General features: G+C 45.1%; 1 protein-coding gene across 6 annotated transcripts in view; it reads right to left on the bottom strand.

The window, feature by feature from the left end:
• Positions 1 to 12,006, bottom strand: part of LOC147902317 (uncharacterized) — an 86,334-nt gene that overhangs the window by 57,728 nt on the left and 16,600 nt on the right. For all 6 annotated transcript variants that reach the window (XM_087373488.1, XM_087373483.1, XM_087373484.1 and 3 more), the window contains one exon: positions 6,423 to 6,479. In XM_087373488.1, the coding sequence (XP_087229614.1) occupies positions 6,423 to 6,479 (57 nt within the window). The remainder of the gene's footprint in view (positions 1 to 6,422; positions 6,480 to 12,006) is intronic.

Below are 12,006 nucleotides of genomic sequence, written 5' to 3'. Positions count from 1 at the left end.
TAAGATCTAGACTGTGTGGAGGAATGTCACTATCTCAAAGAGAGAGAGAGAGAGAGAGAGATGCATTAACGTCTGTAGGAGGCCTCGCCGGTCTATGAGACAAAGTGCAAAGCAAAGGGCTCACTAAGGCCCTTGTTGAAAGCTAAAGTGCTAAGCTAGTGAACAAAACAGTAGAGTAGCAAAATAACAGAAGAGTATCAAGTGCTCAAAGCTAACGCTCCTACTACATGCTCAGGTTCCATATATCTAGGTAATCTGATGAGATGTGAGGAGCTCTCGTATCTGTGTCTGTCGAGCTGTCTCTCGATGCGGTGGAGGGCATGCTCTCCTCTATCTCTGGATCCGGTGGGCTACGTCAAGGGTGATGCCTCGTCTCTAAGGAAGGCTGAAATAGACCGAACCTCGATCGTGCGTGCTCTGGTCCCTCTCCGTGTCGCACGTGGAGTGCATCTCTCTCATCTGCAAAATCATGGTGGAGACTCCCACTACTAATCCATGATGCTATCATCTCATCAAGCTTCTCTCCCTAAGCCTCACCGGCAGTTGACTCAGATGCATAGAAATCTGTAACAAGTGTCTGTGCTCTGTCAATCTCGGTGACCTGTGGCATCAATCCCTGCTGCTCTCTAGTCTGTCGCATTAAAATCTCTCTCTGTCGTCGCATCTCAATCCGATAGAGCCCAACATGTACCTGATCGAAAAAATGGTTCAGTCGTGTACGTGGACCAGAGCCATGCCCCTCCTGAAAGAGGCAGTGATATCACCCTCGGATCTCACAATAGACTAGGCAAACACATAAAAAGTGCTCCTCTGTCTCGATCTCCTCCATCCAGCATAGTGTGCAGATCCTTTGCTCTCTCGGTATGCCTGCAGCTCTCTTGGCCTTGATCCTCAGCTAATGTGATGAGACTCGCAGCTCACCAAGGACGATCCTCAATGCATGTGAGACTCTCCTATCCTCAAGATACTGAGGTCTGATGACGAGACCATGCTCCGAGACCCTTAGGAGGTGATCATGGTAAAACTGGATCTTGGTGGGGAACTCCCCTCCCCCCCGAGCCCAGATGTATGGAGCTCTAGGAGGTCCAACCATATGATACGGTTAATCTTATCTCGTGGGATCATCTCGGGTGGTGCATCCATGCAGTATTGAAAGGGGGGAAGTCTGTCCATCTGAATGCCGTGACTACCAAACCATGTGGATATTATCCGTGCGTACCATGCCGTATCAACACAACTCTCTGCTAGTCACCTAGAGGACTCCAGAGCTAGCCTTGGTAATCTCCACTGACGTAAGGCCCAGACTCTGTAGAGGAAAGTCACTGTTTGAAAGATGGTATCAACCTGGAGAGGGGTAATCTGATGGGGGACTAAGGGCTTGCTCCGAATCATCCTAGATCCCATAATCACAAGTAGCCTCTCAAATCTCACTCTATCGCTGACATATCACTCCCCTAGAAAGGTGTTGCATACATGGCAGTTGGTCTCACCAGCGTGTCAAAAAGCCAACCCTTAAGCGAAGGGTCCTAAAAGTGTGCCTGGAAGCACCGCCTCTCTAGTCGGGCCAGAACACCCCGTCCTCGTGTGAGCCGTGCCGCACCTAAATGGATCATCGTGAAACCTGATCCGGTAAACACTACACCCATATATGTGTAAGACTGCACTATCTCCACTTGCTCGTCTCGGTATGTGAAGCTATGGTGACGGAACATTGCTCACGAGGTGTTGAAGATCATAACGTTGGTTCTCCCAAGGTTAACTGTCAAGTCTCTCTCTCTGCAAAACATCTCCAGAGCCTCTAAATGTTTCTCCAATCCCTCTGCTGAGGATGATATGAGGACTATGTCATTTGCATACAGCAGTATCTGCACCATCAGGTCAGCCAGAAGTGAACCCTCTCCACCTAGGCGATCTACAAATGAAGTGATCTCATCGATATAGACCCCGAAGAGAGTCGGTGAGAGGGGCAGCCTTGTTTCAATCCGATAGTGCTCTCAACCCAATCTGATAGACCTCCTGGGGCACGTACCCTCCCTCTGACGGACTCATATAGACTCATGACCCCCCAAATCATGATCTCTAGAGCTGCAACTCCGGTAACCTCCTGATCATGCAAGAACGTGGGACAGTATGAAATGCCTTACAAAAGTCTACGAAGCAAGTGTAGACTTTCTGATGCCTCGACTTTGCCTCCTCAATGATAGCCCTCAAGGTGAAAATGTGGTTCAGGATGGAGTGTTGTCTCTGAATACCTGCCTACCCAAAAGACCGCTGCTCGTGACCCTATGTGTGATTGTTGATCTCCCTCTCTAGTACCGACCCATATATCTTAACCAAAGTGTGGTCAATCATAAGAGGCGCAATTCCCAGTGTCCATGGAATCATCTGCCTTGTGTATCGGTACTATGGTGGCGGTGCTTCAAGTAGGCGGGAAGTCATGGCATACGGCATGGTTGAGCAGTTGTGCTAGGACCAAGATCAAGAACTCCTATCCATGTGCAAAGTGATCAGTGCGTAGTCCCTCATGATCTGGGGATCTCCGGTTATGAAGCCAGAGAAGAGCAGCCCGTACATTCTATGCTGTAAGCAAGTGACACCTAGTGGTCTGGGCATAGAGGACATATCAGGTGGTGCCTGACCCGGGACATCATAGAGAGAGCATGCATACTTATTCCAGATTGCTAGATCTGTGATGGGGACCCTGTATCACTGAGACAAGGGTATCTGATGTGTGTACGAGGTCCATGCCCTCTCCAAGTAAGACTGGAAGCTCAGACGCCAGGTGGCTCACATACACCGGGTCAAAAGCACGGTCAAAATGGATATGAACACGAGTGGGTGGCAGGGGGGCCCTCCTCATGGCTAGCATGGCGGCCGATATACAGAAGGCAAGTTATGAATGGTCAGCCTTGAGTAGGGGAAGGAGACACAATAAAATCGTGTATTTGTGGGGCAAAGGCTAGTGGACCCAACATGTAGTCCACTGTACTTCTCCCCCCGCCATGTGGAAAACAAGTGAGCCCACCAAATGATGGCCATCTCCGGAGCCCGCTATATATGATCAAGCCATGAATAGCCCCAACTCGAGTAGATGCCTCCCATATGCTATCACTGGTGCCTCTGCATCTGCTGATTGCCTCACGATCCCTAGCTCTGCTGATCCATCTTCATCACAATCTAGCAGTCCAACCTGTATGTTTCCAGTACATGCATTGAAGTCACCACGGAGGAGAGTGTCCCCCTCTCTAGAAAGCGTTGTGATGTCATCATGAATAGTCTCATATGGCATGTGCCCGTCGGTGGTGACTTCTCGCGCACAAGATGATGTGTCTGGGAGAAAGTAACACACTGCAATGAAAATCGGGCGTGTATTTGGTAGCTGAACTCGCACCCACATATGTCGTACATGCTCTCCGGATCACAGGTATGAGTGGTTTCATATGTGCTCTGAAGACGACAGCCACACCTCCCATACCCCACTGTCTCCTCTCATCTCCTTCCTTTGGGCTGATTCCCATATATATCATGTCACTATCGGCAGCCCTCACACACCACACTGAGAGAGAAAGAAAGAAAGAAAGAAAGATGTATTAACATCTACCTATGGGAGGCCTCGTGGGCCTATGAAATAAATGCAAAGCCAAAAAGTTAACTCATACAAGCCACTGAGGGCTGAAGAAAAGGGCTCACTAAGGCCCTTGCTGAAAGCTAAAGTGCTAAGCTAGTGAGCAAAGTGATAGAAGTAGCAAAATATCAGGAGAGTGTCAAGTGCTCAGAGCTAACTCTCCTAGTACATGCCAGGTTTCATATATCCAGGTAATCTAGTGGCTCTCTGATGAGATGTTAGAAGCTCTCGTATCTGTATCTATCGAGCTATCTCTCGATGCAATGGAGGGCGTGGTCTCCTCGATCTCTGTATCTGAAGGGCTACATCAAGGGTGACTCCTCGTCTCTGGCGGTCACCTCTAAGAAGGGCTGAGATGGACCGATTCCCGAACCTCGATCGTGTGTGGCCATCTCTGTGTCGCAAGAGCACGTGTCGTACTAAAAAGAGGGAAGTATGTCCATCTGAATGAAGAAAGAAAGAGAGGAGAGAAAGAGAGGAAAAGAGAGGAGGGAAAGAGAGAATTAGAAGGAAAAAGAGAGAGAAAGAGAGGAGAGAAAGAGAGAAAGAAGTGGAGGGAAATAAGAGAGGAAAGAAACAGAGGAAAAGAGAGGAGAGAAAGAGAAGAAAAGAGAGGAGAGAAAGAGAGGAAAAGAGAGGAAAAGAGAGGAGAGAAAGAAAGAAAAGAAGAGAGAAAGAGAGAAAAGAAGAGAGAAAGAGAGGAAATGAGAGAGGAAAAGAGAGAAGGAGAGGAAAAGAGAGGAAGGAAAATAAGAGAAAGAGGGGAAAAGAGAGGAGAGAAAGAAATTAAGAGAGGAAAAGAAAATAAGAGAGAAGAGAAAAGAGAGGAAAAGAGATGAGGGAAAGAGGAGAGAAAGAAGAGTAGGAGAGAAAGAGAGAAATAAGAGGAGGGAAATAAGACAAGAAAGAAAGAGAGGAAAAGAGAGGAGATAAAGATAGGAGGTTACAAAGAATAGGAGAGAAAGAGAGAAAGAAGAGGACAGAAATAAGAGACGAAAGAAAGAGGAAAAGAGAGAAGGAGAGGAAAAGAGAGGAGAGAAAGAAGGAAAAAAAGCCTAGAAAGAGAGGAAAAGAGAGGAAAAGAAAATAAGAGAGGAGAGAAAAGAGAGGAAAAGAGTAGAGAAATAAGAGTAGGAGAGAGAGAGAGAGAGTTCAAAGAAGAGAAGGGAAATAAGAGAAGAAAGAAAGATTGGTCACATGGGCTGCCAAATCAGGCCAGCATAAGGGGCACGAAGGGGCTAGCCTTTGGAGCTGCTAGGACCCAGAAAAAGGCTTGAAGTGGAGGCTTTGGGGAGGAATATAAATAGCCCCATCCTGGTTGGACTGCAGCTGGCAGGTCAGCTAGAGATGGGAGGTAGCAGAGGGTCAGATTGACCAGCAGATCAGGAGATTGTTGGACAGGTAGATCAGCCCACTGGTGGGCCCTACAGATGGACTGGTCAGCCTGGATCTAGCACGGGTGGGGGGTGGCAGCCCTCACCTATAAAAGGGCCACTTTGGGGACATTCTCCACAATCCAAAAAAGCCACAGAAGCTCTTTGGTGAGCAGCGCAGATAGCAGGAGAGTGGAGTTCCGTTTTGGAGCAGGTATGACGCAGCTGCAGGTGCATACCCACACTGGGGTACATCTTGAATGGTGTTTTGTCTCCCTTTCGGTGCAATAATACAGGAGAACCTTTGCTCCCCATTGTGTTCTCTCAATTCAAAGTCCTTGACGCCCAACACAAACCCGATCTCTTCATCCTTCTTTCAACCCCCTCACAACTTCTATTAAAGACACATCTGCCCAAAAGCGGCGTGTGTCCATCCATCAAGCATTGATTCTCCTTCAGTGTGAGTATGAAACCACCCTTTTGAAACTACCAAAGATGCGTCTTTCCCTCAAGCTCTAAAATCAGTGGCGGCGAGTGTCCATTCATGGAGACTTTCTCCATCCGGCCCTCCTTCAGCATAAGTGTGAATAATGTACCCACTGTATCTGTACAGTTCTTCACAGCAAAACACCACATAAGTTTAAACCACTCTCTCATACTATCAGAGAGACAAAACCAATGAGCCCTTCCCTCAGGATCTAAAGCATTTGCAAAATCAGGTATCACAATTAAAGTATTCTGGAGCATCAACCCATTAGGCCCACAAGCATATCACGAGGCTTCTATGCCAATCGTACACTGGCCTGGACTACAGATCATAATATATCAGCAATTTATGTGAAACAGCAATGCAAAGTCAGTAATCTCTGCACTCATAAGCAAAGGGCTGTAAACTTCAGTTGAAATGTGAGAGCTCAGAACATACCTGCTTGCAAGACACAACACAACTAGTCAGGTACTTTAGCTATTAAAATCTCACATGAGAGAGTGGGGAATCAAATGGTCCTAGACACATTGAATGCTAGCAATGAAAAACCGTTTTCTTAATCAGACAAGACGCAATTCTACTGTAAGATTACACGTGTAGCAAGGATACCTTGCCCTAACATCTAAATCGAGCCTCAGATTTGGGCATAGGTTTTCCAATACATAATCATTTTGAATCAGAGATTAGATCTGATCATTCAATCTGGCACCAAATTGTTCCAACGATTGATGTCTGGCAAATAATATGTAGACCGTGTTCAAGTGCAGACAAACTGCAATCAAGAGCATGATGGAAATCCTTATTCTTCAAGGACATGGCAAAAAGCTACTGTGATTGAACCTATGACTGCTTAGTTAAGCATCATGATGATTCACATGGGAAAATTACAATTTTCCAGCATTGATCCTATCAAAGCTGAAAAATCCATATCACTCACGCTTCTTCAAGATCAATGACTTTGATGGCCACCTCCTTGTTCAGCTCCTTGTCGAACCTGAAGACAAAGAAAAAATTATCAGCAAGTATATGGTCTAGAGTGCAATCCAACTCAAGAGTTACAAAATAGAAGAAAAGAGCCATGGCAAACTTAAAACCAGAAATTTATTCTGAAACAGTGCACAACTATTCTTCCAGTGGTAAACTTGACAAATATCTTTGAGACGAGATAGCACATCATAGGACATGCCCAACATATGCTAGCCTGTGACGTTGTCAGGGTGGACACAAAAGAAGTGTGATGGAGATACACTAGCCTTGGAAAGAATCAAGACTGACAAAAAGGAGAAGGATACAACTGATAATTACGTTAACAGAGCTCTGAATTCTAGCATCTAAATCCAGCATAAGCTGCCTACTTTATGGGTTGCCAATACACAAGAACCGATCACCAAACTGATGTAAAAAATTAATGCAAAGACCTTTGTATTTGACCTTTCAAAGCTACCTTCAGCTCACCTATGCAAATTTCAATTCCTTTCCAAAAGGCTTCTACAAACAAAGGAAAACTTTTGTTTTCCTTCTATAGCATCTCTGACATCACAGTCTTACAGAACACAAGAAACACGACAACAGTATTCTAACTTTAGGAGAGCAAATGCCTTGTAGCTTCATCTCTCTAGTCTTGAAGAACAGCTTCTACAGCACATCTACATAACCTCTTCCAACACCAGAGGTGCACAAGTCTCTCTGAAACACCTCAATCAAGATTACAAGAAGAGTCAGACCGGTTGCTGTTATTTAGCAGCAGCAATAAATGATTGTGCTGCTCACTGACAGACAGACAGTGAGTCTGTCAGAATAATGTCACCCCCATGCTTCGTGCACACAACATGATGCCTAATTAGCAAAAAAGAGGGCCCAGGTTGTGACTGGAAGTTACATGGCTTACTAAAGCAGTTCCAAAAGTCCAGTGAGCCAGTGGTGACCGATGGAGGACAGTACATGACCAATCAGATGTACGAACCTGACCTACAAAATCCTGGCTGACCACTAAGATACAGCAGTCTGACATTGCCCAGGAGTAAGGCAGCCTCATGGAATTTCAAGATGCATATATTTACCCTCTGACTCAAGAAGGACCTTTGCCCAGCTCAGATGTTCAGTTTAGCCTTGCAGCATTTCCCTGGGCTAACCGCGACTAATTGACTGCACAATGAGGGAGGGATATGCAACCCTACCCCCAGGACCAAGCAGTACAAGAATCCCACTCCCCCAAAGTCAACTTCCGGTGAAATGAAGTTATCGACGTGGTATCTGAGGACCTTGCAGGAATCTCAGGTCACGGACATTCCCGAGACAAGTTTTGGAGTTCGATGGTCTCGATGCAATGTGTCTGCACCCTCAGCCACCTTCGCCATGGTGGCCCAAATCGACGAGCCGAGGACCTTTGAGGAGGCAAAAGATAAACCAGAGTGGCAGGCTGCCATGAAGGCAGAGATGGACGCTATTCTAAAAATTGAAACCTGGGACTTGATGGACAGACTCTACAAGCCGAAGGTAATTGGTACCAAGTGGGTGTACAAGCTTAAGTTCAAGTCTGATGGAGCTTGGACAAGTATAAAGCCAAATTTTGGTGAAAGGCTATGCTCAGTCAAACGGACTTAAATTCGACGACAGCTATGCCCCCATAGACCATATGGTCACTATTCGGACGGTGATCACTTTGGCTGCCCATCACGATTTGTCCAAAATGTCAGATGGACGTGAAGTCAGCATTCTTGAACGGAACCCTAGAGGAGGATGTATATGTGGATTAGCCACTTGGTTTTCAAGTTCTAGGTGTCACAAATCAGCATTTCTCTCAAGAAATAAAGAGGAGTCTTTATTAGATTGACTACGGTCAAAGAAAGTTGACCCTAGTTAACTAGAATAAGTTTAATTGTTTTTACTTTTGCTTTGCATTGGTAAAAGAGAACCGTGGGGATGCCCACAAGGGACTAGGATTAGTCCAAGAACTAGGAATGCATGCATTTCACTAACCTTAGTGGGTTAAAGTGTTGGTCATTGTGTAGGACTTGGAAGAGTGCCAAGAGGCTCACAAAGGATGGAAGGCTCCTCAAGTGCTAGGAAGGAGAGGAGCAGTTCTCGGCATCCTCCTATTAAGGTGGTCCCTCATGAGTCTCTAGAGTTTGATCCAATGGGGGAACATATTCCTTCTACATTTTGGCAGACTCTTACCATGGGGTGAAGGATGTTCAGGTCCCACTGATGAAGGCTCCCTATATGTTCTACTTTTTTAGAGTCATCTCCATTTAGGGCAGTTACACATTGCTAGTACCTGCCCAAGCTTGGGCGAGCATGGGCAAAGTGTGGATTACACACCAAGCAAACAAGATAACACTATAAGAGTAATATATTTATTACAAACATGTGAAAATGCCTACTTTGTTTAGATTGAGAGACTTGTGATTGGATGATGGGAGTTCAAATTCTCTTTTCAAAGGCTAGGTGGGGCGATGAGCAAGGGTACCGCTTGCCCAAGACAATGGGCACCCCTTTTTTTTCACAGAAAATTGCCTCACCATGTGGATGCCACATCGAGATTTATTCAGGCTGATTCGTTTTTAGGGTTTCTGGGCTAGGGCAAGCAATGGAAGCTTAAGAAATGAGGAGATGAAGACAAAAACGAGCTGTTGTAATGAACTGCTGCAAAACTGAGTGAGTTACAATAGAGAGCCAATATAACAAAACCTTAGCGCAAAGTGTCCTAACTGGACTAAGTGTCCTAAGTGGTACATATACTAATTGTACCAACTGACCTAACTGGTTGTACCTAGGCCTACAAGGCACATACCAAGGAATGAGTGGCACATATGGATAGCCCCTAGAATGGCCTACAAACCCCCCTCCATGATATGGGCTGAAGTATCCTAGACACGTCTCAAAATAAAAGAATATCTAATGTCATGGTTGCACATGTTCATCTTGTTAGGATATAGCAACCTATGACTATACAAAGTACAACAGATCAAGTCACAAAAGGTACTAAGTTTAAAGCTTTCCGGAAAGCTTCAAACTTAGGTCGAGAAAGAGCCTTCGTAAAAAGATCTGCCAAGTTGTCTTCAATCATCCTGTAGGGATATAGCAACCTATGACTGTACAGAGTACAACATATCAAGTCACAAAAGGTACTAAGTTTAAAGCTTGCCAGAAAGCTTCAAACTTAGGTCAAGGAAGAGCCTTCGTAAAAAGATATGCCAAGTTGGACAACTGAATTAATGTCTTGGTCTCACTCTAATCACACAGAGAAATGTCACCTGTATGATATGCATCATATAGGGATGTATGCAAAAAATGCCTAAAGAATGCATAGAAGACATTCGCTGATTTCTATCATGCTAGATAGTCTAGTATGCACTAAATCTAACCCAAGAAAACAAAGAATTATAGTCACCAAGGGAGGAGTGAGATCTCCCAAATATCCAAAAGTGCTTGGAGAATGTAAGCGATGGGTAACGAATCCGAAGGCTAGCTGACGGGGTCACAAGTAGATCCTTGGTAGCTAGACAAGTCCACAAAAGATGCAAAGTTGTGAATCAATGCTGCACGATCGGGTGTAGCCAATCGCGAAACTATTTTAATGACAATTTTGGGGCTGCTCTGTACTCAGCTTCATAGCTAGAAGTAGCAAACGTAGTTTGCATCTTGCTGAACCAAGAGATGCATGAAGTACCAAGCATGAAACAATCGCCACTATGTGACACATGGGTCCGAACAGCCAGCCCAATCACTATCAATAAATCCATGCATAGCAAGTGAAGAATCATATACCTGGATGAATCCAGGAACATTCCCAAACTCATCCTCTAAAAACACAACATAGTGCAGTTTCAATCCCACGATAGTCACTCATAAGATTGAAAACCGTAAACTCCATCACGCATAGCAGGGACTAGCTACTATGACATCCCCACTGACGTCATCACCGCCCAACAGTGGGTGTAGACCATAGTATAAAAGTATGCTCTCACACATACAAATCCACACACCCACACATACTTGAGCATCCATTTATACAAAGTCTTCGTACTGAGTTTCTGTCGACACTCCGGAGGTGAAGGGCAAACTCAGCCATGACGAAGGCTAGCACTAAAGGAGAAGGCTAATCAAAAAGTAGTCCAAATCTCTTCATTCAAGCTACAACTGCTTGTGAAGTCTAAACGATTTCATTTTAGTCTCTCCCAAACCAGCATCTAAATCTAAATCTAGCTGATAGGGCAACGCACCATTTAAGATAGAAAGAATTATCACAATACCAGCAGGCCGCAACTTGGACGAAAAGTTCACAAGGTGAAATTTGCATGTCCGCTAATACGGCAGAAGCATATACCTAGATGAATCCAGGAACATTCCCAAACTCATCCTCTAAAAACACAACATAGTGCACTTTCAATCCCACGATAGTCACTCATAAGATTGAAAACCGTAAACTCCATCACGCATAGCAGGGACTAGCTACTATGACATCCCCACTGACGTCATCACCGCCCAACAGTGGGTGTAGACCATAGTATAAAAGTATGCTCTCACACATACAAATCCACACACCCACACATACTTGAGCATCCATTTATACAAAATCTTCGTACTGAGTTTCTGTCGGCACTCCGGAGGTGAAGGGCAAACTCAGCCATGACGAAGGCTAGCACTAAAGGAGAAGGCTAATCAAAAAGTAGTCCAAATCTCTTCATTCAAGCTACAACTGCTTGTGAAGTCTAAACGATTTCATTTTAGTCTCTCCCAAACCAACATCTAAATCTAAATCTAAATCTAGCTGATAGGGCAATGCACCATTTAAGATAGAAAGAATTATCGCAATACCAGCAGGCCGCAACTTAGACGAAAACTTCACAAGGTCAAGAATCAGCCTCGTAGAGAAGGCACAAATGCTGAGTGCCTTTGAGGTACCTGAAGACACACTTCACGGCCTGCTAATGGTGCATAGAGGGGCTGTGCATGTATCTGCTCAACTGTGAGACAGCATACTAAAGATTGGGTCTAGCTTGGCATAAATAAATCAAACAACCAACTGCCTACTAATAGAGGGTGACATCACATGCACTACTGCCATCCTTAGAAGAGAAGTGAAAACCAGGCACTAATGGTGTGGATACTAGCTTGCAGTCCTCAAACAAAGTCCCAAACAAAGTCTCGGTGGGGGTAAATCAGAGGTGGACAATCTGAGGGGGGGGTGGGCAGCTCCAGGGTTAGCGATATGGAGGAAAGAGGTGCAGCAGAGATGGGAAAAACGAGGCAGTAGAGGTGGGCTGAAGGGAGGAGCACAGGTTACAATTTTCCCCCATATTTGTTCCTCTCTCTAGAAAATAAGGGTAGAAAAGCAGGGACAACTTGTTGCATTGACATGAAAAGCTTCAAGTGATGTAGGAGGTATTTGAGGTTTTTGACTTGTGATTACCTTGTCTAGAAAATGCATAGTATAAACAACTCTCCCTTCCTTCTCCTTGAATATTTGGAAACTAGATCGTTGGTTTTCATTAAGCTAGATCAAATTATGACGGGAA

The sequence above is a fragment of the Dipteris shenzhenensis genome, chromosome 4 (genome assembly GCF_047967505.1).
Source record: "Dipteris shenzhenensis isolate YYH24624 ecotype China chromosome 4, Dip_SZ_1.0, whole genome shotgun sequence".
Lineage (NCBI taxonomy): Eukaryota > Viridiplantae > Streptophyta > Polypodiopsida > Gleicheniales > Dipteridaceae > Dipteris > Dipteris shenzhenensis.
This window is presented reverse-complemented; position numbering and strand designations above follow the sequence as displayed.